Source organism: Trachemys scripta, chromosome 1 (genome assembly GCF_013100865.1).
Source record: "Trachemys scripta elegans isolate TJP31775 chromosome 1, CAS_Tse_1.0, whole genome shotgun sequence".
Taxonomy (NCBI): Eukaryota; Metazoa; Chordata; order Testudines; family Emydidae; genus Trachemys; species Trachemys scripta.
In genome coordinates this window covers 138,987,677-139,014,542 of record NC_048298.1, presented here as the reverse complement: position 1 = coordinate 139,014,542, position 26,866 = coordinate 138,987,677, and the positions used below count along the sequence as shown (strand labels likewise).

Below are 26,866 nucleotides of genomic sequence, written 5' to 3'. Positions count from 1 at the left end.
CCACAGAGCACCTTTTCCCATTCTGGCGCTGTGGGTTGTGGGAAGAGGGCGTGGATGTGGGGGATTCTGGGTCCTGTCCCAATGCCCCGTGATGCATCACTTCGCATCCCAGAAATCCCTTTGTTTCCATCCACCTTTGGCGCCATCTTTCAACGGTTTCTGTGCAGCGTGATCTGTCTGCGGGAAATGGAGTCCGAACTGCTGAGGCGTATGCTGACGGGTCTCGCCAGCACGTCACGTTTGGCTGTCGAACTATTCCTTAAGATCCAAAAAAAGAACAGGAGTACTTGTGGCACCTTAGAGACTAACAAATTTATTAGAGCATAAGCTTTCGTGGGCTACAACCAACTTCTTCGGATTATATGCATCCTAAGAAGTGGGTTGTAGCCCACGAAAGCTTATGCTCTAATAAATTTGTTAGTCTCTAAGGTGCCACAAGTACTCCTGTTCTTTTTTTGGATCTTAAGGAATAGTTCGACAGCCAAACGTGACGTGCTGGCGAGACCCGTCAGCATACGCCTCAGCAGTTCGGACTCCATNAGCTCCTCACACAGTCCCATGAAAGTGGCTTTTCTCATCCAAAAGTTCTGCAGCCACTGCTCGTCATCCCAGACTTCCATGACGATGTGATCCCACCACTCGGTGCTTGTTTCCCGAGCCCAAAAGCGGCGTTCCACGGTGCTGAGCATGTCTGTGAATGCCACAAGCAATTTCAACAAGGAGTCTGGTGGCACCTTAAAGACTAACAGATTTATTTGGGCATGAGCTTTCGTGAGTAAAAACCTCACTTCTTCGGATGCATCCGAAGAAGTGAGGTTTTTACTCACGAAAGCTCATGCCCAAATAAATCTGTTAGTCTTTAAGGTGCCACCAGACTCCTTGTTGAAATTGCTTGTGGCATTCACAGACATGCTCAGCACCGTGGAACGCCGCTTTTGGGCTCGGGAAACAAGCACCGAGTGGTGGGATCACATCGTCATGGAAGTCTGGGATGACGAGCAGTGGCTGCAGAACTTTTGGATGAGAAAAGCCACTTTCATGGGACTGTGTGAGGAGCTTGCCCCCACCCTGCGGCGCAAGGACACGAGATTGAGAGCTGCCCTGCCAGTGGAGAAGCGGGTGGCTATTGCAGTCTGGAAGCTGGCAACTCCAGACAGCTATCAGTCGGTCGCAAACCAGTTTGGAGTGGGAAAGTCGACCGTTGGAATCGTGTTGATGCAAGTTTGCAAGGCCATTAATCGCATCCTATTCAGAAGAACCGTGACTCTGGGTAACGTGCAGGAAATAGTGGATGGCTTTGCACAAATGGGGTTCCCTAACTGTGGAGGGGCGATAGATGGGACGCACATTCCTATTCTGGCACCATCCCACCTAGGATCTGAGTACGTTAATCGGAAAGGGTATGGTTCTCCAGGCGCTTGTGGATCACCGTTGGCGTTTCATTGACATTAACACAGGCTGGCCCAGAAAGGTGCATGACGCACGCATCTTTCGGAACACTTGGCTGTTCAGGAAGATGCAGGCCGGGACTTTTTTCCCAGAGCGGAAGATCAAGGTAGGGGAAGTTGAAATGCCCATTGTGATCCTTGGAGATCCCGCTTACCCGTTAATGCCGTGGCTCATGAAACCCGACACAGGGAGCCTTGACAGCAGCAAGGAACGGTTCAGCTACAGGCTGAGCCTGTGCCGAATGACTGTGGAGTGTGCCTTTGGCCGTTTAAAGGCCCACTGGCGATCTCTGTATGGGAAGCTGCACTTGGCCGAAAACAGCATCCCCGCGGTTATATCCGCGTTCTGTGCCCTCCATAATGTTTGTGAAGGGAAGGGTGAAAGTTTCACTCAGGCATGGACCTCTGAGGTTCAACACCTGGAGGCTGAAGTTGCACAGCCAGAAAGAAGGGCTATTACAGGGGCCCAGCGTGGGGCTGCAAGGATTAGGGATGCCTTGAGGGAGCAATTTGAGGCTGAAAACCAGCAGTGATATCTGGTGCCCTGCACAGGAGTGAAGTGCAGTAGTTCCAATCTTTAGGAATCAGTGTTTGCTAAGCAGACTTGCAGTGCCTGTTTATTTCCTGGGCTAAGGAGTCTTTTACTTTATGCAATAATAAAGAATGTTTTCAAAGCCAAAGAATCCATTTATTGAAAAAAAAAAATTTATTGAAAAGAAACAAGGGGGTGAAGTGGGGAACAGTACAATCACAGATTCGCGTATGTCCTGTCTGGTGTGCTGTGCAGTGAGTGCTGCACTTCAGGACAGCTATACTGCATGGTGATGGGGGTTGAATGCAGAGGGTAAGGGTCGTGGTTTTCAGGGCTGGGTGGTGAAGATACTGGTGTTGGAGGCAGCGGGTGGCGTGAAGAACATGGAAGTTGGGGAAAGTGGGTTGGAGGTGACAGTGGGGCACAACGGAAAGAGTTTTGGGACAAGGGCTGTAGGGCGGGAGGTGGCGTTTGCGTTTGCGGTACTGCTCCTCTTTCTGCATGGCTACCAGCTCCTGGATAGCGTCTGCTTGGCGCTCCAGGATGCTGATGAGCCTGTCAGTGCTTTGCTGCCGGTGCGCAGTGCATTGCCGCCGGTGCGCTGCATTTTCCTGGTGGATCCTGCTTTCTCTCTCCCTCCAGTTCTGTGCTTTCTCGTTCTCTTTAATAGATTGCCGCATCACTTCTTGCAGCATTCTTCTTTGCTTTTTCGCAGTCTCTTCCTGAGTCTTTGCAGTCCCTGAGCAGGCGATAAGAGGGATGGCTGAGGTCTCAAGGTTGATGAAGCTGTATAGGCAAAATGCAACATTTAACAGAGGCAGCATTGTTTATACCAGACAGAGTAATGATTCCCCCCGCACTTAAGAAGTAGAAAACACACAGGGTCTACACAATAGCATAATTTTCCCGTCCGAAACAGAGCACACATAGCCCACGGGAGCCTCAAAATGGTGAGTAAGGGGGACTGATTGTTTCAGGGCTGCACTGTCCTCTGGGTTTCTGTGCCTTGGGGAGAGCCAACAGCTTCAGGGGGCACCTACACTAAACACTGTCCCAACATTTTCCACAGGAGTTCGTCCTGGATGATATCTCGCTGCTGAGGGTGACCTGGGAAGCAAGGGAGGGTCTTCTACTGCAATGCGGCTTCCGCCCTGGCCCATATGCAGCTTGCTTGTGTGCAGCAATGGTCCCCCCACCCCTTGCGGCACAGTGGCGCGGACACGTTAGCCTGGCTGGGACAAGGACCATGGTGGCTCTCCCGATAAACCTGCGCAAGCGCATTACACATGTTCTGGATGAGACATTCGAGGAGATTACCGAGGCCGATTACCGTGATGTGATAAACCACATCAATGCATTATTCCGCATCTAGGCATGCATGCCTAACCCTCCTCTCCCAAAGAGTCCGCACCGAAAAAATTCCTTCCCGAAAAAAAAAAACGCTTACCGGGAACCTGCTCTTCTGTTTGTCCTCCACCAAGTACTGGCCGCTGCGACTGGCTACCTTCCTCCTGGCTCGAGAAGAGCTCCTGGCTGCATGGCTCCAGGGATTCCGGGGTGTCTCCATCCGGCCCACCACCATCACTCCTGTTTTCCTTCTCCTCCTCCTCCTTCTCCTCTTCCTCCCCCCGCTCACCGGCTCTGAAATGTCCATGGTGGTGCTTGGAGTGGAGGTGGGGTTAACCCCAAGTATCGCATCCAGCTCTTTGTAGAATCGGCAGGTCGCGGGGGGAGCACCCGAGCGGCCGTTTGCGTCGCGGGCTTTGCGGTAGGCACTCCGCAGCTCCTTTACTTTAATCCTGCACTGCAGGGCGTCCTAGTCATGGCCCCTTTCCATCATGTCCTTTGATACCTTCCCGAAGGTATCGTAATTTCTACACCTGGAGCGCAGCTGGGACTGTACAGCTTCCTCCCCCCAAACACTGATGAGGTCCAGCAACTCGCCATTGATCCATGCTGGGGCTCGCTTGGCGCGTGGAGGCATGGTCATCTGGAAAAATTCACTGATAGCACTCCACACCATGCTGGGCTGAGCAAACAGGAAGGGGATAAAATTCCCGGGGAATGTAAAGGGTGGGTCACATGGTTGGTTACCTGAGGCCAGGGCAGTAGAGTTTGAACTGATGACCAGAGTGGCTAGAACAGGCATTGTGGGATACTGCTGAATAATTCTGGAGGCCATTCACAGCGCATTGGGCGGCCACACTGGCGCCGCAGTGGCAACGCAATACTCGCTGTTCCTTTCGGAGAGGTAGAGTACATGCAGCGCTGCAACCACGGAGATACAGCGCTGCAAATGCCTTGCCAGTGTGGACGGGGAGTGAGTTACAGTGCTGGGGGCGGCTTTACAGTGCTGTAACTCGCAAGTATAGCCAAGGCCAGAGAGAGCTGCCAGCATTTTCTTTCAAATTAGGTAAGCTTCTGGGGCCTCTCCTGATTTCTGCTCTTCCATTATATACAGTTTCTTAAGGGAAGATGCAGGCAGTAATATTTTAAGAGCACTTATCCATTCCAGGGGTCCAGTGGCAGTCCGCTCCCAAGAACCTATGCCTATGTCTAGAGCATCTGCATCACAAGGAGAGGTGCATAACTGAGCCAATTGTGTTAAGTCCATGCCATCAGCAGAGGGGTACATTTGCCAAACTTGGGCCAGCCATGGAATGGCTGTGTCACACTGTGGCCCCAGTCTCTCAGCAAAAGCCTTGGCTTGACTAGGAGCCCATCTTACTACGTCTGTGACCAGCTCTGTTGTGGGAAGATTGGCTCCTGCAACTACGTGTTTAACCTCCCTTGTGGCAACATTATGCATATGTGGCCAATCAGGGTTAAATGGGTTTTTGGGGACAGCATCAGGGAGTATCTTTATTTTCCCAGGGGGCTCCAAATCACAATCTTCTCTTAACCTTACAGCTGCTACCACCCCCTTATGGGCACTAAGTTGGACACGCAATTTACTAATCTTTGCCTCACATTCCTGATGGTCTGCTGCTGCCTTTGCTGCCCTGTTCTCTTCTGCCAAGAAGCCAGTTGCAGCTCTTGCTTCTTCTAACAGAACTTTTGTGTGTGTTAACTCTTTTCTATACTGTTCTGCATTCCTGCTTGCCTTGTCTCTCTCCTCTTGTATATCTCTGAGGGTATGTCTACACTACGGGATTAATCCGAATTTATATAATTTGGATTTGAAAAACAGGTTGTATAAAGTCGAAATGTATGCGGCCACACTAAGCACATTAATTCGGTGGTGTGCGTCCAAGTACCGGGGCTAGCGTCGATTTCTGCACCGTTGCACTGTGGGTAGCTATCCCATAGCTATCCCATAGTTCCCGCAGTCTCCCGCGCCCATTGGGATTGTGGGTTAAGATCCCAGTGCCTGATGGGACAAAAAACATTGTCGCAGGTGGTTCTGGGTACAGCCTCACCTCCTCCCTCCCTCCTCCCTCCCTGCATGAAAGCAACGGACGGCAGACAACCATTTTCGCGCCTTTTTTCCTGGGTGAGTGAACACTGCAGACTCCATACCACGGCAAGCATGGAGCCCGCTGAGCTCAAGACAGCAGTCATGAACATTGTAAACACCTCGCGCGTTCTCGTGGAGTTTATGCTCAGCCAGGACCAGAAAAACGAGGCGAGGAGGCAGCGGCGGCGGCAACGCAGCGACAAGCATGATGAGGACATTGACATGGACATGGACACGGACACGGATACAGAATTCTGTGAAACCACGGGCCCCGGTGCTTTGGAGATCATGTTGTTAATGGGGCAGATTCTATCCATGGAACGCCGATTCTGGGCAAGGGAAACAAGCACAGACTGGTGGGACCGCATAGTGTTGCAGGTCTGGGACGATTCCCAGTGGCTGCGGAACTTTCGCATGCGTAAGGGCACTTTCATGGAACTTTGTGACTTGCTGTCCCCTGCCCTGAAACGCCAGAATACCAAGATGAGAGCAGCCCTCACAGTTGAGAAGCGCGTGGCGATAGCCCTGTGGAAGCTTGCAACGCCAGACAGCTACCGGTCAGTCGGGAATCAATTTGGAGTGGGCAAATCTACGGTGGGGGCTGCTGTGATGCAAGTAGCCAAAGCAATCACTCAGGTGCTGCTACGAAAGTTAGTGACTCTGGGAAATGTGCAGGCTATAGTGGATGGTTTTGCTGCATTGGGATTCCCTAACTGTGGTGGGGCGATAGACGGAACCCATATCCCTATCTTGGCACCGGAGCACCAAGCCACCGAGTACATAAACCGCAAGGGGTACTTTTCAATGGTGCTGCAAGCACTTGTGGATCACAAGGGACGTTTCACTAACATCAACGCGGGCTAGGCGGGAAGGGTTCATGACGCTCGCGTTTTCAGGAACACTACTCTGTTTAAAGGGCTGCAGCAAGGGACTTACTTTCCGGACCAGAAAATAACCGTTGGGGATGTTGAAATGCCAATAGTTATTCTTGGGGACCCCGCCTACCCCTTAATGCCATGGCTCATGAAGCCGTACACAGGCAGCCTGGACAGGAGTCAGGAGCTGTTTAACTACAGGCTAAGCAAGTGCAGAATGGTGGTAGAATGTGCATTTGGCCGTTTAAAAGGTCGCTGGCGATCATTATTGACTCGCTCTGACCTCAGCCAAAGAAATCTCCCCATTGTTATTTCTGCTTGCTGTGTGCTCCACAATCTCTGTGAAAGTAAGGGGGAGACCTTTATGGCGGGGTGGGAGGCTGAGGCAAATCGCCTGGCTGCTGATTACGCGCAGCCAGATACCAGGGCGATTAGAAGAGCACACCAGGAAGCGCTGTGCATCAGAGAAGCTTTAAAAACCAGTTTCATGACTGGCCAGGCTACAGTGTGAAATATCTGTTTGTTTCTCCTTCATGAAAACCCGCCCCCTTTATTGACTCATTTTCTGTAAGGAACCCACCCTCCCCCTTCCCCCAGCTTTCTTTCAAACCAAATAAAGTCACTATCATTTAAAAATCATTTATTCTTTATTAATAGATTAGAAAAAGAGGGAGGGAACCCGGGTGGTATTTGGGAGGAGGATTGCTGGGAAGGAAAAAGCCACAAAGAAAAGGTTAAAAAAATGACAGCCTTTTGCTTGGGCTGTCTACTGGGGTGGAATGGGAAGGTGTACGGAGCCTCCCCCCCCCGTGTTCTTACACGTCTGGGTGAGGAGGATACGGAACATGGGGAGAGGGGAGGGGGGAACAGGGGCTGAAGCGGCAGTCTGTTTTCCAGCAGCCGTTCCTGAAGCTCCACCAGACGCCGGAGCATGTCTGTTTGCTCACGCAGCAGCCCCAGCGTTGCATCCTGCCTCCTCTGGTCTTCCTGCCGCCACCTCTCATCTCAAGCGTCTCTCCTGTCCTCACGTTGGTCCCTCCTGTCCTCACGTTCACTGGCTTCTTTCCTATACTTTGAAACTGTTTCCTTCCACTCATTCAGATGAGCTCTGTCACTGCGGCTGGATTCCATAATTTCAGAAAACATCTCGTCTCGCGTTCTCTTCTTACGACGCCTTATCTGTGATAACCTTCGGGATGGAGGAGGGAGGCTTGAGGAATTTGCAGCTGCTGTAGGGAGGGGAAAAAAGAGAGAATTGTTTAAAAAGCTACATTTTGCAGAACAATGCTTATACTCTTTCACGGTGACCAACACTATTCACATTACATAGCACATGTGATTTCTGTGCAAGGTCGCATTTTGCCTCTTAATGCTGAGTGCCTGTGGCTTTGCTGCTAGAGATCACAGGTCTGGGCAACAGAATTCGGCTTGCATGCGGCCATGGTAAGCCATTGTCTTACAGCTTCTGCGCCCTCCTTTCCCACATACCAAGCATAGCCTGTAGAGTGCTGCGGTTTTTCTGTTAACATTCAGCAGCAGCAGCAGAAAACAAACTAACCACCCCCCCTCTCGCCATGAATTCTCTGGGATGATCACGGTACCCCCCCCCACCGCGTGGCTGGTAACAGGGAAGATCCCTGCTAGCCAAACGCGAAAAACTCAGGGCCAATTTCCCATCTGCGCTTGGCTAACTGCAGGGAAGGATTTATTTTCCGCCACAGGCAAACAGCCCAGTAGGAACGGCCACCTCTGTCCCCTTAATTAAGTTCCCGTATTTCAACCAGGTTACCAGGAGTGATATCACTCTCCTGAGGATTACACAACAAGATAAAGAACGGATGTTGCTTGAATGCCAGCAAACACCGGGACCATACGCTGCCAGGCTTTGTCAGGCAATGATACCAGATTACTTGCTGCAAGCATGGTGTGGTCAAGTGTCCTACCATGGAGGAGGGAATAAGGATGCACTGCCCAGAAACCTTCTGGCAAGGCTTTCGGAGTACCTCCAGGAGAGCTTCATGGAGATGTCCCTGGAGGATTTCCGCTCCATCCCCAGACACGTTAACAGACTTTTCCAGTAGCTGAACTGACCGCGAATGCATCCCAAGTCCTCAGGGCAAAGTAATCATTAAAAACCGTTTGCTTTTACAACAAGTTTTATATTTTAAAAGGTAAACTCACCTGAGGTCCCTTCCATGGGGTCAGAGTCTTGGGTACTGGCTTGGGAGGGTACTTCAGTCAGGGTGAGAAAAAGATCCTGGCTGTTGGGGAGAACGGAGTGCTGTGTGCTCTCTGCAAGCTCATCCTCATCCTCATCCTCCTCTCCCCCATTGGCAGAATCCTCAGGCGTCGCTGATGAGACTATCCCCGACCCAGAATCCACGATCACAGGTGGGGTAGTGGTGGCAGCCCCCCCTAGAATTGCATGCAGCTCGGCGTAGAAGCGGCATGTCCGCGGCTCTGACCCGGAGCGACCGTTTGCCTCCTTTGTTTTTTGATACGCTTGTCTGAGCTCCTTGACTTTCACGCGGCACTGCTCAGAGTCCCTATTGTGGCCTCTCTCCATCATGCCCTTGGAGATTTTTTCAAAAGTTTTTGCATTTCGTCTTTTAGAACGAAGTTCTGCAAGCACTGAATCCTCTCCCCATACAGCGATCAGATCCAGTACCTCCCTCACGGTCCATGCTGGTGCTCTTTTTCGATTATCAGCCTGCATGGTTACCTGTGCTGATGAGCTATCTGTGGTCACCTGTGCTCTCCACGCTGGGCAAGCAGGAAATGAAATTCAAATGTTCGCGGGGCTTTTCCTGTCTACCTGGCCAGTGCATCCGAGTTTAGATTGCTGTCCAGAGCGGTCACAATGATGCACTGTGGGATAGCTCCCGGAGGCCAATACCATAGAATTGCGGCCACGCTATCCCTAATTCGAAATGTTAAAATCGATTTTGGCGCTACTCCGCTCATCGGGGTGGAGTACAGAAATCGATTTAAAGGGCCCTTTACATCGAAATAAATAGCGTCGTTGTGTGGACGGTTACAGGGTAAATTCGAATTAAAGCTGATAAATCCGAATTAAAGTCGTAGTGTAGACCAGGCCTAAGTATAGTCACCATTCTGAGCTTTTCTGCTATCAATTCACACCTCTGTCTCACATTTATTCAAACGTTGTTGTAACTGCTTTTTCTCAAACTCTAGTTCCTGCCCTGTCTTTACCATTTCAACCATGTCCAGACATGGATAAAATAATGCCCATGCAGCAGCTGCATCCTTTGCACTACCACGTGGCTTAAAGGTTGTGCAATATTGTTCAAAGCTCAGACTAGCTTCACTCAGGGGATTCTCACCTTAAAACACCCCCTTTCCCAGGGGCATTTCCCCTTTTTCATTACCCATCTCTCTAACGTGTTGGTTTTCTCCTGTCTCAAGTGAGCATCTTTTTCGCCATCTCTATTTCCTTATTTCACTAATGATCCCCACCAACAGCTCTTTCTAAAACCTTTATTTTTAAGGCACTACTCTTAACTCCTTATTTCACAGTTCTACAGGTATTCTAATTATGATTCTTAACAGAAGGTTACCAAATAGTCTATTGCAGAGAGACCTTGCTAAAGGAGCTTGGTCTGAAAAAGGAAAAGAAAGAGAGCTTACTCAGGTCAGTGCCTTAGTTTCCCTACTCCACAGCAAGTACTCAACAATTACCATCTGATTAGGGTCATGCATTCTCCACCAATTTGTTACCAGATCTGCCTGTTACTTTGGGGAATGCTCAGTTATTTGGGTTACTCTTCGGGGGGGGGGGGGGGAAGGGTGTCCTGTAATTCTATCAGTGTACTGCTTGTGTCACATGTGTTTTCATATGGAGTTCTACTTCTCCCTTATGCAAGTCCCCTCCCAATGGAGCTATCCTGCAGGACCTAGGTTCCCTAGGGGTGGGTTCCCCCCCCCGCCACACACACACTCTGAGTGGACCAGGTCAATCAGCACTTTCAACCTGACCCCTTATATGTCCCTCTACTCAATGGGCTGGATCATGTTCCAGATTCAGCACGTCCCTATCCCCACTCTCACATCACAGTTGTACTGGTAGCAACCTTCTTGATGAGCAAACACTTACTTGAACATAGGTAGGGGTTTTTGTAGAGAAACAACAATGGTTCAAGGGAGAACACTAGATTTGTTTATGGGTAAACTGATGACTCAAGGGTTTTCTTTAGGCTAGACAATAGGAGCTGATCACTCTTGGCTATGGGTGGTGTTTTCTTCCAGGGAGCATTCTGTATGCAAATGGAGATGTCTTAATTTTGTCACCCTTGTCAGGAAGGGTCTAGGTGTGTCTCCCAACGCCCTTCACTGCTCTCTGCAAGTCTTTTCTCTGATCGGTCTTGGTTCGAGCAGAGACTGGCGGGGGGAGGAGAGGGGAGTGTCCCTCATGAGTCAGACAGGCCAGATAACGTAATGAGTGGATTTGATAATAAAAATGGTTGTTTTGAAAGTTGCATGTAAAGCAGGGCTTGTCTACAGTTAAAATGCTACAGCAGCACAGCTGTGCCACAGCATTGCTTCATTATATACAGTACCTACCTCCACGGGAGGGCTTCTCCCATTGGCATGGAAAATCCACCTCCCTGAGAGGTGTTAGGTAGGTGGATGGAAAAATTCTTTCGTTGACCTAACGCTGTCTACATAGGGACTTAGGTTGGCTTAACTACACTGTTCAGGGGTATGGATTGTTCACATCCTGAGCAGCATATTATGTCGACATAATTTTCTAGTGTAGACCAGGCCTTAGTTATATATAAATAATATAACGTATCCTCCCCAAACTTATATAATTTACTCTTTGAGTACAGAATGAGTTTTGTGAACATATACAATTAAATTTGTTAATTAGTTTGAGCTAAAAGCATTTTAAAATGACTCCTTTCTAAAAATGTTTTTGGTGTTTTTTGGATTCTTCTAGCAAAGAAGTTCCTGTAGACTGACAGTAGACGATTTATTTATAGAGTATTCCAGAATCTAAAATATGGGTTATTTTATAACTTGTCAGGTCTTGCAAAGGCCTTGGGCTTGGTCTACACTGAAAAGTTATATCGGCATAACTACATGTGTCGGGTATGAAAAAACCACAGCTCAACTGGCGTAGCTCTGCTGACACGGCTCCATCTACATTGGGAGTTATGTCAACGGAAGAGAGCTGTCTTCGTTCGGGAAGGTGGTGTTCCTACAAGGACAGAAAAACCCCTTCTGCTGGCATAGGCTGTGTCTACAAGATGAGATTATACCATCAGAGCTGTGGCAGTATAGTCTCTGTAGTGTAAACATACTTGTACACACAAATTGATGGCATTTCTGTATTTCGTCTGGTCTACACTGGGAATTTAAATTGGCATAGCTACGTCTCTCAGGGGTGTAAAAAATCTACACCACTGCGGGTATGTCTTCACTACAAAATTAGGTCGAATTTATAGAAGTCGATTTTTAGAAAGCGATTTTATACAGTCAATTGTGTGTGTCCCCACTAAGAACATTAAGTCAGCAGAGTGCGGCCATAGTACCGTGGCTAGTGTCTACTTTCGGAGCGTTGCACTGTAGGTAGCTATCCCACAGTTCCCGCAGTCTCCGCTGACCATTGGAATTCTCGGTTGAGCTCCCAATGCCTGATGGGGCAAAAACATTGTTGCAGGTAGTTTTGGGTACATGTCTTCAGTCGCCCCTCCCTCCATGAAAGCAAAGGCAGACAGTCGTTTCGCGCCTTTTTTCCGTGCAGACGCCATACTGCTTTCAGCAGATGGTGCAGTAGTACTGCTAACCGTTGTCATCCAACCACCGCTTCCGCTGCAACTCTGCTCTCCTGCTCTCCTGGTGCCATGAATCGACCTCGCAGGTCCTCTCGTCGTTCTTTATAAATATCTATTCTCGTGGCATCCCGTCATCATCCACCGCTTCTTCTGCAACTCTGCTCTCCTGCTCATGCGTCGATAGCGAATTTCTCCATGTTGTCTGTTGTGGGCTCCCGGGAACGTGTGTTCTTCCTCGGGAAATGTGCAAGTGCTAACCATCATCATCCACCGCTTCTGCTGCAACTCTGCTCTCCTGCAGACGCCATACCACAGCAAGCATGGAGCCCGCTTAGCTCATCGCTGCTGTTGTGAGCATTGTAAACACCTTGTGCATTATCCTGCAGTATGTGCAGAACCAGAACCTGCAAAAGCAGGCGGGGAGGCGACGACAGCGTGATCATGATAGTGATGAGGACATGCACATGGACATAGACTTCTGTCAAATCACGGGCCCTGGCAATTTGGACATCTCAGCTCATCGCTGCTGTTGTGAGCATTGTAAACACCTTGTGCATTATCCTGCAGTATGTGCAGAACCTGCAAAAGCAGGCGGGGAGGTGACGACAACGTGATCACGACAGTGATGAGGACATGCACATGGACCTAGACTTCTGTCAAAGCATAGGCCCTGGCAATTTGGACATCATGGTGGTAATGGGGCAGGTTCATACCGTGGAACGCCGATTCTGGGCCCGGGAAACAAGCACAGACTGATGGGATCGCATAGTGTTGCGGGTCTGGGATGATTCCCAGTGGCTGCAAAACTTTTGCATGCGTAAGGGCAGTTTCATGGAACTTTGCGACTTGCTTTCCCCTGCCCTGAAGTGCAAGAATACCAAGATGAGAGCAGCTTGCAATACCAGACAGCTACCAGTCAGTCGGGAATCAATTTGGAGTGGGTAAATCTACTGTGGGGGCTCCTGTGATCCAAGTAGCCAATGCAATCACTGAGCTGCTGCTATCAAGGGTAGTGACTCTGGGAAATGTGCAGGCCACAGTGGATGGCTTTGCTGCAATGGGATTCCCTAACTGTGGTGGGGTGATAGACGGAATGCATATCCCTATCTTGGGACCGGACCACCTTGGCAGCCAGTACATAAACCGAAAGGGGTACTTTTCAATGGTCTTGCAAGCACTGATGGATCACAAGGGACATTTCACCAACATCAACGTGGGATGGCTGGGAAAGGTACATGGCGCTCGCATCTTCAGGAACTCTGTCTGTCTGAACAGCTGCAGCAAGGGACTTACTTTCCAGACCAGATAATAACCGTTGGGGATATTGAAATGCCTATAGTTATCCTTGGGGACCCAGCCTAACCCTTAATGCCATGGTTCATGAAGCCATACACAGGCACCCTGGACAGTAGTCAGGAGCTGTTCAACTATAGGCTGAGCAAGTGCAGAATGGTGGTAGAATGTGCATTTGGACGTTTAAAAGCACGCTGGCGCAGTTTACTGACTCGCTTAGACCTCAGCGAAACCAATATTCCCATTGTTATTACTGCTTGCTGTGTGCTCAACAATATCTGTGAGAGTAAGGGGGAAGACGTTTATGGCGGGGTGGGAGGTTGAGGCAAATCACCTGGCCGCAGATTACGCACAGCCAGACACCAGAGTGGTTAGAAGAGCACAGCAGGGTGCGCTGCGCATCAGAGAAGCTTTGAAAACCGGTTTCATGACTGGCCAGGCTATGGTGTGACAGTTCTGTTTGTTTCTCCTTGATGAAAACCCGCTCCCTTGGTTCACTCTACTTCCCTGTAAGCCACCCTCCCCCCTTCGATCACCGCTTGCAGAGGCAATAAAGTCATTATTGTTTCAAAATCATGCATTCTTTATTAATTCATCTCACAAATAGGGGGATAACTGCAAGGTAGCCCAGGAGGAGGGAATCACCGGGTGGGATGGTGGATGAGGGGATGAGGGAAGGACAAAGCCACACTGCACTTCAAAACTTATTGAATGCCAGCCTTCTGTTGCTTGGGCAGTCCTCTGGGGTGGAGTGGAGGCCCTCCCGCCAAGTTCTTGGGCATCTGGGTGAGGAGGCTATGGGACTTAGGGAGGAGGGTGGGCAGTTACACAGGGGCAGCAGCGGTGGTCTGTGCTCCTGCTGCCTTTCCTGCAGCTCCACCAGACCCTGGAGCATATCCGTTTGATCCCCCAGTAGCCTCAGCATTGCATCCTGCCTCCGCTCATCATGCTGCCGCCATCTCTCATCTTGCTGCCGCCACCTCTCATCTTGTTCGTCCCTCCTGTCCTCGCGTTCATTTTCTGCTTTCCTGGACTCCTCCACACATTCTGCTGAGCTCTTTCAGTGCGGGATGACTGCATGAGCTCAGAGAACATTTCATCATGAGTGCGTTTTTTCACCACCTTATCTGCGCTAGCCTCTGTGATGGAGATGATAAGGGTAGCGTTGAAACATTTGCAGCTGCGGGAGGAAAAAAAGGGAGAGTTGTATTTTAAAAGACACATTTTAGAGAACAATGGGTAGACTCTTTCATGATAAACCAAACTGTTAACATTATATAGCACATGTGCTTTCGGTACGAGGTCGCATTTTGCCTCTTATATTGAGGGCCTGCCGGTTTGGTGTGACAGATCACACATGCAGGGCCGGGCAACAGACTTCGGTTTGCAGGCAGCCATGGTAAGCCACAGTCTTTCAGCTTCTTGAACCTTCAAAACATGTGGGAATGGTTTCAAACAGCAGCACCCTACTTTCCCATACCAAGCACCCGTTGGGTTGGCCATTTAAAAGGAGGGGCTGTACTGGCCACCAATGCATCCCAAGTCTTCAGGGCAAATTAAACACTAAACACGCTTACTTTTAAACCATGCATTATATTTACAAAGGTACACTCAGCAGAGGTGCCTTCTCTGCCTTCAAGGTCCGGGAGCCCGCCTTGGAAGGGTTGGGAGGGTATTGGCTTCAGGGTGATAAACAGTTCCTGGCTGTCGGGGAGAATGGTTTCTCCGCTTGCGTGTTGTGTGCTATCCTCCTCTTCTTCGTCCCCAAAATCCTCATCCCTGTTGCATGAGACTCCCCCCTTGCAGGTGTCCACGGACAGGGGTGCGGTAGTGGTAGGGGGCCCCCCTAGAATTGCATGCAGCTCATCATAGAAGCGGCTTTTCTGGGGCTCTGACCCAGAGCGTCCGTTTGCCTCTTTTGGTTTTTTGGTAGGCTTGCCTGAGCTCCTTAATTTTCTCGCAGCACTGCTGCGGGTCCCTGTTGTAGCCTCTGTCCTTCATGCCCTTGGAGATTTTTTCAAATATTTTGGTATGTTGTCTTTTGGAACAGAGTTCTAATAGCACAGATTCATCTCCCCAAACAGCGATCAGATCCAGTACCTCCCGTTTGGTCCATGCTGGAGCTCTTTTGCGATTCTGGGACTGCCTGGTCACCTGTGCGGATGAGCTCGCCACACTGGCCAAACAGGAAATGAAATTCAAAAGCTCCCGGGGCTTTTGCTGTGTACCTGGCTAGTGCATCTGAGTTGAAAGTGCTGTCCAGAGCGGTCACAATGGAGCACTCTGGGATAGCTCCTGGAGGCCAATACTGTAGAATTGTGTCCACACTACCCCAAATTCAACCCGGCAATGTCGATTTCAGCGCTAATCCCCTCATCGGGGAGGAGTACAGAAATCGATTTTAAGAGTCCTTTAAGTTGACAAAAATGGCTTTGTCGTGTGGACAGGTGCAGGGTTAGATCAATCTAACGCTGCTAAATTCGACCTAAACTCAGAGTGTAGACCAGGGCTGAGAGATGTAGCTATGCTGACCTAACCCCGGTGTAGACAGTGCTAGGTCAACAGAAGAATTCTTCCTGTATCCTAACTACTGCCTCTCTCACGGAGGTGGATTACCAATGCCAATGGGAGAACTCCTCCTGCCAGAGTAGATAGTATCTATGCTGAAGTGTTAAGTGTAGACATAACCTTTGTCTTTATCTCTATCAGAATTTTTGTAATACAATAGCTTTTGAACAGCACATCCAGTCACTTCCAAAATTTTTGGGACTGTTCAAGGCATTAGTGGCCAGAACCCTGTTTATTTTGGGGAAAATCTGAAAACCCAAAGGGGAAAAGTGGGGAGGGGCACATGGAGCTCTACCATCTGCTTAGCATAGCTTCTAGCACCTCTGCAATTGTCTACAGATCAAACAGCTGGGTGATAGGGGTATTACTGGAGGGTGTTAATCGCTGTCTCATCTCTCACCACCTTCCCAGTAGAATTTAAGATATTGAAACCCTGAATGATTTATCTCCCAGACAAATAACAGTGGAGGGGAGGGAAGGGGATGTGCTTACAGGCCCTGGCAATGGGAGGAGAATGGAGGACTGGTATGAGGGTGAGGGATAAATGAGGCACACAGAACCCCAGGCATGTGGGGTAAATGGGGGAGCATGCTATGGGGATGGGAGGCACACAACACTCATGGCAATAGGGAGAAATGGGGGACCCTGGGATAGGGAAATGGGAGCACTCAGGACCCCTGATGGGGGAAGATTGGGGGAAAGAGAGAAATGGGGGCACCCATTGAGCCCCTGCCATGGGGGAGAACAGAGAACCCTGATTACTCCTGGGGGAATTCTGCAGCACTGCATGTACACAGTATTCATGTACCCCGCAGATTTCTTTGCTTCCCTGCAGAAAAATGATTTTCTGACAGGGAAGCCAAGGTAAGCTGCAAGAGCAGTCATGCACCACTCCCTAGCTGCATAGGTACATGGTTTCAGACAGTTGGAGAAGTAAATCACCACAGGGCTGGGGACACCCCAGCCAGTGGCTCCTACCCTGAGCCAGGATCAGTTGCTAGTCCCAGCTGGGCTGGAGGCAGAAGAAGATGGGACTTCCTCTTCCCCTGCAAGGAGTGCCTGGGGCTGTGTCAGACCCTGTGACGTTATTGACATAAACTGGGACTGTATGGATCATTGTTGCAACCAAGGTCCTGTAGTGGCACCCAAATCTTGTGTAAAGGGGGTCAAATGGGGTGTCTAGGACAAGGTTGTGGTTTACTGGTTGTGATTGTGCTGTCTGTGTGTGTGTGTGTCAGTTTTGTGGTTGAGGTTATGAATGTTGGCTCTGTACTGTCTGTATGGCAAACTTATGCTGTGCTTCTGGGTGACATCCCAGACAAGCTGAGATTAGCTCTGCCTAGCCTGCTTGATGGCCCATTAAGGACCATCAGCTATACAATGGACCCATTGAGAGAAGGCAGGTACGCCTTGTAACTCAGCAAAGTATGCAGGGACTGGCCCATGTGACTCCAGACTCCATTTTGCTGTAATTTTCCACAGTAAGAACAAAGAGGTGTTCTTACACCTGGAAAAGACTATATAAGGCTGATGCCTCATCTCCATCTTGTCTTCAATCCTGCTTCTTACCTCTGGAGGAACTTTGCTACAAACTGAAGCTCTGAACAAAGGACTGAATGACCCATCCCAGCTGGGGATGTATTCCAGAGACTTGATTTGAACCTGCAGTTTATTCCATCGCTGCTGCAAGCCTGAACCAAGAACTTTGCCATTACTGTATGTAATTGATTCCATTTAACCAATTCTAACTCTCATCTCTATCTTTTTCCTTTTATGAATAAACCTTTAGATTTTAGATTCTAAAGGATTGGCAACAGCGTGATTTGTGGGTAAGATCTGACTTGTATATTGACCTGAGTCTGGGGCTTGGTCCTTTGGGATCAGGAGAACTTTTTTCTTTTACTGGGGTATTGGTTTTCATAACCATTTGTCCCCATAACGTGTGGCACTGGTGGTAATACTGGGAAACTGGAGTGTCTAAGGAGATTGCTTGTGAGACTTGCGGTTAGCCAGTGGGATGAGACCGAAGTCCTCCTAGTCTGGCTGGTTTGGTTTGCCTTAGAGGTGGAGAAACCCCAGCCTTGGGCTGTAACTGCCCTGTTTTAGCAATTTGTCCTGAGTTGGCACTCTCAGTTGGGTTCTGCCAGAACCGCATTGTCACAATGGCGTAGTCTTGCTTGGATCCACAGAACCAGGTCAATTAAGCTTTGGGTCAGAACCCCACGCTATCCAAATTTGAATTCTGGGATTGAGAGTTTTGTTGGTTAAAGAGCTGCTGCAATGGCTGAGCAAAGAGCATATGAGGGATTTGGCAAAAAAGCCCTGGAAAATTTGTGTTCAGAAAAGAGGTTAATCTTTAGAAAGAAAGCTACAAAGGAAGAACTGAGAAATCTGTTAATAGCCAGTGATCAGGGGGCAAGAGCACAGCCCTTACCTGAGGCTGCAGAAGATGCAGAAAAAATTAGGATGCAAAGGGTGACAAGCAAACTGCAATTTGAGCATGAACAGAAGCTAGCAGATCTTCGATTGCTGGAGAAGCAAAAAATAGCAGAATTAGAGAAGGAGGCTGATGAGAGAGAAGAGAGAGCTCGTAAGGGACGTCTAGAGCTGCTCGCTGCTGAACAGGAGACGGCCAGACTTCAGCTCCAAGTAATGGAAGAGCGGAGAAAGTCTACCCCACCTGGTACTCCACTTCCCCCCCGCCATGAGAAAAACTGGGAAAGGATGTGTCCCATTTACAACGATACTGAGGATATAGAGGAGTTTTTGTCTACCTTTGAACGCCTCTGCAATCTGTACCAGATCCCTGAGGGTCAGCGAATGCCTGTCCTGCTAACCAGACTGACTGGAAAAGCCAGGGAGGTATTCAATGACTTGGGGGAACAAGAAGCCTTAGATTATGAGCGGTTTAAGGATTCTGTGTTAAGGTGGTTCAAGGTTACTCCTGAATCTTACAGAGTTAAGTTTAGAGAGTTTAAAATGTCTAAGGATTGTACTTTTGTAGAATGTGCTCATAAGCTGATGGGTTTTGTTAAAAAGTGGGTTATGGGAGCTAAGGCGCATGGGAGTTTTGAAAAACTGCTGGATTTAATAACTTTGGAACAGTTCTTAGACATTGTGCCTGACCATGTGAGAGCAGCTGTGTGTGACAGGGACCCTGAGTCAGTCCTACGGGCAGCAGAGATTGCGGATGCCCAAACCCAAAACAGGGCTCGAGAAGGGTGTAAAACCCCGGGGAAAACTAATCACCATTCTCCCCAGTTCAAGAGGAGGGAAGGATTTAAAAATAAACCTGACTCTTCTAAAGGAGTTCAAGGGGGCCTGGAGGGTAGGAACTCACATCCCAGGACGGGACAGGTTACATGCTATCACTGTGGTATCCTGGGCCACATGAGACCAGACTGCCCGACACTGAAGGGCAGCCCAAAACCAGCAACCCCAAATGCCACGGCAAATGCTAACCCTGTTGTTGTAAACTCACAGGCATTGGTGCCCTGTGTGCAAATGCTGTTTCTGTGGTCTCTGAAGAATTTGACCTTAAAACTCACATTAAAGCTAAATATGGGGGAAATAACGCAGAGTTTATTAGCAGTGCAGAAGTGAATGGAGTCCGGTGTATGGCATGGAGGGACACTGCAGCAGATATTACTCTGGTTAAAGCAAGTCTTGTCAGGAAGGAAGATTATTTGCCAGGTGAAGATGTAACTGTTGTAGCCTTATCTAAGTATTTTGTCAGGGTGCCTTTAGCTAAAATCCACCTGAAATGGAAGGGTTTGGAGGGCACCATGGTTGTGGGAGTAAAAGACATAATCCCTAAGGTGCCACAAGTACTCCTGTTCTTCTTTTTGCGGATACAGACTAACACGGCTGTTACTCTGAAACCTAAGGATATTATGATTGGAAATGATATTCAAGCTATGGTCAGTCAAGTTAATACAAACCAGGCACAAGAGAGGATTGATCCTAAGGTTGTGCCTATGGAGGGTTTCTCCAAAAGTTTGTCTTTGGAAAGTAGCTGTTTGGCTGTGAATGAAGTTTCTGAATGTCTATCTAATGTCTCAGAAGTAAATCTGGAATTAGATCAAGCGAAGGGAGAGGAGAACAAGGAGATTTTGGATGAGCCTAGGCAGTCTGGTGAGCTGATGGCTTTATCTAGTCAGCAGTTTGGGAAGGCAAGGAGAGTGGAAAATGAGTGTCCCTATACCTTATCTGTTTCCTGTGCGAAGAATAGTGACAGTGAAGGAAATGTGCCTGTGTCTGTCAGGGGTGTTGACTTGCCTATGGAGGAAGCTACCCCAGTCTCCAAGCAGTTGTCTGTGAACAGCCCGGTTTGCTGGGACAAGGGAAATGAAATCCCAAACTGTATGTCTAGTAAAGAAAAATGTGTCTCCAACTCTTTTTTGTCTGTGGAGCAGACAGAAGGTGCCTTTCGGCCTGTGATGGTTGAGAGTAATTTAGCTGTCTCAGAGTTGGTTCTGGATTCAACTAAAGCCCAGGAAGGGAATGGTCCTAAGTTTGCATCTGCTGGGGAGAATGGCACCGTAACTAGGTTGCATCCAGTTAGTGTCTTAGCAAAATCCCAGAGACCAGACAATTCTGGTGCTTGTATTTTGCTTGTTGCTCATGTGTGGTTGGAGAAGGGTGTTATAACTCTGTCTGATCAGGGTGATACCCTAGCCAGGGCACAAGGAGAGCAGAAAGGTAATTTGGTTGTGGTACCTACGGACAGTTTAACAACTTGTAGCAAAAAGGAAAAAATTCCTAAGCTTGTGTGTGGCAAAGAGAAGGGAAATATTTCTAACCTTTTATCTAGGAAGTCTATGGGTTTGCCTGAAAGGGGATTGTGTAGAGATCTGCCTGATGGGCCAAAGGTGGTCCTGAATGCAAGTAAGACCCAGACAGAGTCTGTTGTTGCTCAGGAAAGTGTTCCTTTAGAACAAGCCCTAGGTGAAGAGGGTAAGGGCAGAATTTCTGTGAAGGGTGAATTGCTGCTTAGAAAAGCTCTTGGAGAAAGGAATCCTCATGGTAATCGGTGCAAGCAGTTCCCTGCAACTGAAGGGTGTGAGAGTGATTTAATCAAGGAAGTTTCAGTTCCTAGCAGCCAAAAATTGTCTGTTGTGAATGGATCCACTGACTTTCCTTTGAAAAGATCCAGTGTGGGTAGCTTTGAGAATGTCTCAGAGGAAGTAAAAGTTGTTAAGGAATTGAGGCAGCCCTATAACCAAGTGGCTGTGTGGGGCAAACTTGTTGGGGAGACAATGGTGTTGGAACAGGAATGTCTCCATTCTGATTCTTTAAATGAGCAGTTTGTGCTTCAGGGTTTGAGGACAGATTTGGTTACTGATGTGTCAGAGCAGAGCAGTTTTATGGCTAAATGCTTGAGGATGCGGGGGAGAGCAAGCAAACTCTCACCCGCAGACTCTTTGGATTTGTGTGGTATCTCTTTAAGACAGAGTCTAGCCTTGGAAATGATAGCAGTTAGGAATATGAAAACTGGTGGACTGGCTCTGGTCTGGGGTAGTGCAAATTACTTGCCTGGCTGGGAAAGGGAGGACTTGCTAATAGCTGTTAGCACAGAGGGCCCCCCCATCAGCCAGTGAATTCTGTTAAGCAAGAGAAATCAGGGTTTGATCCTGCAGGACAAGGAGGAAAGAGAAAACTGAATTTGGCAAAGGGAAGCCACAGGTTAACCCTAAAATGCCTTTCTCTTCCTGAAGTTCCCTGTCTCATTCACTCACACCTTGCAACTTCTACAACAAGTGAGACAAGAATCCTACACATCATTCCCTACACAGCCCTGATTGATTCCCAGAGCAGGTCCATCCTATGCACTGAAGAGGGAGGGATTCTGTGGAGGGGGGAAATGTGATTGTATAATTTAAAGACCATATCGTTGCCACTTTTCAACCTGAGGGACTAGTCAAAGTTTGGGGCCCTATGAGTGTTGGGAGTAGAAATAGGTGTAGTCAGTTATTTCTTTGATGTAGTTTTGCTTATTTACCAAGAACGTAGAAAGTCGTGTGTCTTTCAGTGCAGAAGGATTCAAAGAGCAGGAAATGGCTTCTTTTGCTCACAGCACCAGGAACATTCTTTTTAGTTTGCACCCCTGACCCACAAACCTCCTCCCAGGTTTCTTCCAGAGTCAGCCACCATGTTTTAGCTGGTCTTTCAGGCTCTGTGCCTCTCAGGGTATGTCTACACTTGAAATGCTGCGCTGCTGTAGTGCTTCAATGTAGACACCACCTACGCTGATGAGGGAGGTTTTCCTGTCACTATAGGTACTCCACTTTACTGAAGTAAATTCCTACTATAGACAAGGCCTCAGTCTTTTCCAGTTTAATGTGTGTTCTCCCCCTCCTGCACCCTCACTCACAATACCTGGTTAAACCCTCTAGCCACCAGGTGCTAATTTCTGGATGGCCTTTATTAGACTTTGTTTTAGGTGTGGCCCCCTGTCTCTTATAACTATCTTAAATGGGGGACTCATTCACGCATCAATTCAAAGAAGGTTTTATCTCAAGCCGTAGTTTCCCAACTTTTGAGCACTTGATCTTTGCAACTCATGTAGCTTTGTTAGCATAGGTTTTTTCTGTTAGTGGTTTCTCACATTTTTAATAAAGAAAAAAGGCAAAACCTGTTTCTGTTGTATGCACCTGTTATAGCCCCTGCCTGCCTCGGCAGCAGGGTTTGAATGCTGAACCTTCAATACTGCAGCACAGACCTCTCCCACTCGAGCTAAAGGACTAACTTCACTAGCTCTTAAGAGGAAAAGGCTGTTTTCCTCTGTGGACCAGCCCTTACAGGCTGGTACAGAGAGCCTCTCATTCCTCCCTCTTCTGGGGCTATGTGACCCACCTAAGGACTAGTTGGCTCTGGGTTCTTTGCACCTGCTACCTCCATCTAGGTGCATAACTTAATAGACAGTCCCTGTGACTTCTAGGACATTACAGATTATAGTTACAAAGAATCAAGGACAGACAGTTTATAAGGCAAACATTGTATTCCTTAGAAAGATAGGGGTATGTGACGTTCCCCTGGTGTTATCTGGACTGGTGATCTGCTAGGTCACTCCAATCCTTGGAGGGCTCCAGCTAGGGGTGCCAGCTCGGGTGGGGCTGGGGATGAGGGTTGGGGGTGCAGGAGGGTGCTCCAGGCTGGGACCAAGGGGTTCGGAGGGCAGGAGGGGGATCAGGGCTAGGGGAGGGGGTTGGGTCACGGGAGGGGATCAGGTGCAGGCTCCAGGTGGCACTTACCTCAAGCAGCTCCCAGAAGCAGCGGCGTGTCCCCCTCTGGCTCCTACGCAGAGGCACGGCCAGGCAGCTCTGCACACTACCCTGTCTGCAGGCGTGCGGAGTCCCCTGGCTGCCCCTATGCGTAGGAGGTGGAGGGGGGACATGCTACTGCTTTCAGGAGCCGCGTGGAGCAGGACAAGCCCCCGACCTTGCTCTCCAGCTGGAGCGCCAGAGCGGGGAAAGACCTGGACCCAGCTCCCTAGCGGGAGCTTGAGGGCCAGATTAAAACATCTGGAGGGCCGGCTGCGGCCCCTGGGCCGTAGTTTGCCCACCGCTGTTGTAGTTGGAGGTGGAAGTGAGAGGGAGAGCATGGCAAATGTGTCTCCCTTTTATCATGTTCTTTCTTCCCTCTTGGCTTTGCCCCTCCCCCCCCTCATTCAGGGTCAGGTGAGCATTACCTCATCATAGTTCCTGACTGACCAAGGGAAGGCATGTGACTCACTGGAGAGTCCAACAGATCCTTTGTTGCTGCCTAGGCCAGTGTCCTTTGGTCCTGTCAGGCTGGGCTGAGTTTGTCCCATACATGCCCTGGCGAGGTGTGAACTGCCCCTCTGTTCCTGGAGAGTTTGCTTGGGCTTGTTTTAAGCCATGAGGACACATTTTCAGCCTCATAACTATATACATGAAATTGCAACCTATAACATTACTATAACAACAATGCTAAGTGCATCATGAGCCTTCTGAAGACACCCAACATGACAAACTTTGCATTGGATACCACACAGTCATATTAAAAGGATGAACATGGGGGTGTAGGGTGTTCCCCCAAGGTACAGAATGTCACGGGGTAAAATAAAAGAAGGGGGAAAGGTAGGGAATTGGGGATACTAACTGAATAATTAACCAATCACACAGCAATAAATGAGACTCCCATTAACTTCAGTGGAAATTGGATCAGGCCCTAAATGCTCACATACTAAGAAAATATAACAAAAATTCCCACTAGTCTCCCCGCAGCTTTAGGTGGCTGGTTGAGTTGGAGCTGAATGAGAAGCAAGTGGTATCCCCAGCTGCGAAACCAATATATGTTCTGTTTGTGTGGAGTGGGTTTCGGGTGTATGCCTCAGGTCCTGCCCGGCTCCAATGCTGGGGATAGGATGACCAGATCGCAAGAATAAAATATCAGGACACATAAGGGAGGAGGACACACAGCCCTAAGAAGCTATGTGTGTTTTGGGGGATGTACAGCCCCTGCTGCAGCCTTCGCTGCAAGCCATGGGGCAGGAGTGCAGGGCCCCGGCTCCAGCCCTGTCTGTGCTGATGGCTCAGCCCAGCTGACAGTCACCGCACCTCCCAGCAGGGCTGGTGAGTGCGGCCAGGGAAGGGGACAGGGCATGGGGGAGTGAGTGTCTGGGAAGTCTGTGTGGGGGATGCTGGGCAGTGAGGGAGATCTGTGTGTGTCGGGGCGCTGGGCAGTGGGGAGTGTGTGTCGGGGCAGTGGGGAGTTGTGGTGGTGGGGCTGTGAGGAAGGGCACTGGGTAGTGGGGGAGGGGGGGGCTGTGTATGTTGGGGAACTAGAGAGTGGGGGGTTGTGTGTGGGATGCTGGGGGGTTGTGGGGGGGCTGTGGGCAGGGGGGCTGTGGGCCGGGGTGATAGTGTGCAGGGCACCATGCATTTGTGGTGGGAAGGTTGTGCATGCGGGGGGGGGGGGCATATCGGGTCTGCAGGGCACTGGGCACAGCTGTGTGGCGCGGCCTGGGGCTGCCCTCAGGAAAAAGGGGCATGCTGGCAGCACAGGGCAGGAAGACTAATGTGCATCTGGCCATGCCATGCATGCCCCATTGCACCTGGCTGGCCCCCCCACCTACTGCTTGCCTCCTCACCTGAGGGCTGGGGCAGGGGGAGGAGGGGAGGCGTCTGGGTCTGGGTCTGGGTCTGGGCGGCGCTTACCTGGATCAGCTCCCAAGAGGTGGCTGGCAGGTCCCTCTGGCTCCTAGGGTAGGGGCGGCTAGAGAGGTCTCCACATGCTGCACCCGCCAAGAGTGCCGGTGACGCAGCTTCCATTGGCCAGGAACTGTGGCCAATGGGAGCTGTGGGGGTGGGGCCTCCGGGCGCAAGCAGCGTGCAGAGCCTCCTGGCCGCCCCGGACCCTAGGAGCCAGAGACACCTGGCGGGGGGCAGGGTCTGGGCAGGATGGCTCCCGGGAACCGGCTGGCAAGTCCCTCTGGCTCCTAGGGTTAGGGTCAGCGGATGCAGCTCATGGAGACCCCTCTAGCCACCCCTCTACCTAGGGGCCGCAGGGTTGCTGGCCGCTTCCCAGGAGCTGTGCAGAGCCAGGTAGGGAGCCTGCCAGCTAGGGTGATCAGTCCAGCCCTGTGCCAAATATTGGGTCAAATGGCATCCCAACGGTACATCAGTCGGGATGTGGGACAAACAGCTAAATATTGGGACAGTCCCTATTTTATCAGGACATCTGGTCATCCTAGCTGGGGAGGTCTGCTGGGGCCCGCTGATAGTTAGTCATCTCAGACGCTGTGGAGGCTCCATCTGCCCTTTTTGGTCTCAGGCCCTTTGGCTGAGGCTTTATATACTCTACCCACCTTTTAGCGACACAGCTGTGCCACTACAACTGTGCCACTAAAAGGCGCACAGTGTAGCTGCTGTTTGTTGGCAGGAGAGAGCTCCTCCCACCAACAAAAATCTTCCACCCCCAACAAGTGGCAGCAGCTTTGTCAGCAGGAGAGCGCTCCTGCCAACAAAGTGCTGTTCGCACCAGCACTTTTCGTTGATAAAACTTTTGTCGTTTGGGGTCGTATCTTCCATCGACTTAGTGCTGTCTACGGCAGGGTGCTTAGGTTGGCTTAACTATGTTATTCAAAGGTGTGGATTTTCATACCCCTGAGTGATGTATTTATGCAGGCCTAATTTTCTAGTGTAGACCAGGCCTGGGGCTGCTGCTCCTCAGCTGCTGTGTAACCTCGCTTCCCTGCAGCCAGCTTTCACCACACAAACAGTGTCCTAGGTGGGCTGCACTCTTGTGATGGGGCTGAAGCTGTTTGCCCTGATTATCAGTCGAACTCACGGGTTGTTTGTGTCTCAGGCACAGACTAGACAGGTCATGTCCAATTTCCCCATCCTCTATGCTGCAGTCTGTGGGAACTGCATTTTCAAGTCCCCCAAACTGACTACACATATAACACACTGAAATCAATGGGTTATACACGGAACTTAAATTCAGCCGGAGCTGTCCGGAGAGGAGATCTGGTAAATATTTTCAACCCCCTTGGAGTTTTTACAGCATGTTGAGGGAGAGGGAAGTGGGGGGCATGTCTGGGAAATACTGTGTAAGAATCTAAGCCCTAGTTATGTAGGGTTACCATATCTAATAAATAAAAAAAGAGGACCCTCCATGGGCCCTGGCCCCGCCCATTTCCCCACCCCCTAACCCCCCCCAACTCCGCCCCTTCCCCACCCTAACTCCGCCCCCTCCTCCCTCCCAGCCACGCGGAAAGGGCTGCCCGAGCGCTACCGGCTTCACGGTTTGCCGGGCAGCCCCCAGACCCTGCGCCCCCGGCCAGTGCTTCCCCAGCACAGCTGGAGCCCGGGAGGGGAAGCGCCCGGGAGGGGGCGCAGGGTCTGGAGGCTGCCCGGCAAACCGTGAAG

General features: G+C 49.9%; 2 protein-coding genes across 7 annotated transcripts in view; both read left to right on the top strand.

Annotated features, from left to right (window-relative positions):
- Positions 1 to 26,866, top strand: part of ATN1 (atrophin 1) — an 85,076-nt gene that overhangs the window by 25,717 nt on the left and 32,493 nt on the right. The window lies entirely within an intron of this gene.
- On the top strand, positions 19,568 to 22,126 carry LOC117885691. Its single transcript, XM_034787093.1, has 2 exons — positions 19,568 to 19,789; positions 19,859 to 22,126. Exons 1-2 carry the CDS (start codon positions 19,589 to 19,591, stop codon positions 21,569 to 21,571), a joined length of 1,914 nt encoding a protein of 637 aa, XP_034642984.1. The 5' UTR covers positions 19,568 to 19,588; the 3' UTR covers positions 21,572 to 22,126.

Bases quoted from the DNA above. Each gene is read 5' to 3' on its own strand.
- LOC117885691 (XM_034787093.1), top strand. From the start codon at position 19,589: ATGGCATGGAGGGACACTGCAGCAGATATTACTCTGGTTAAAGCAAGT. The intron at 19,790-19,858 runs GTGCCACAAGTA...CTGAAACCTAAG, and splicing joins TAAAAGACATAATCCCTAAG to GATATTATGATTGGAAATGA.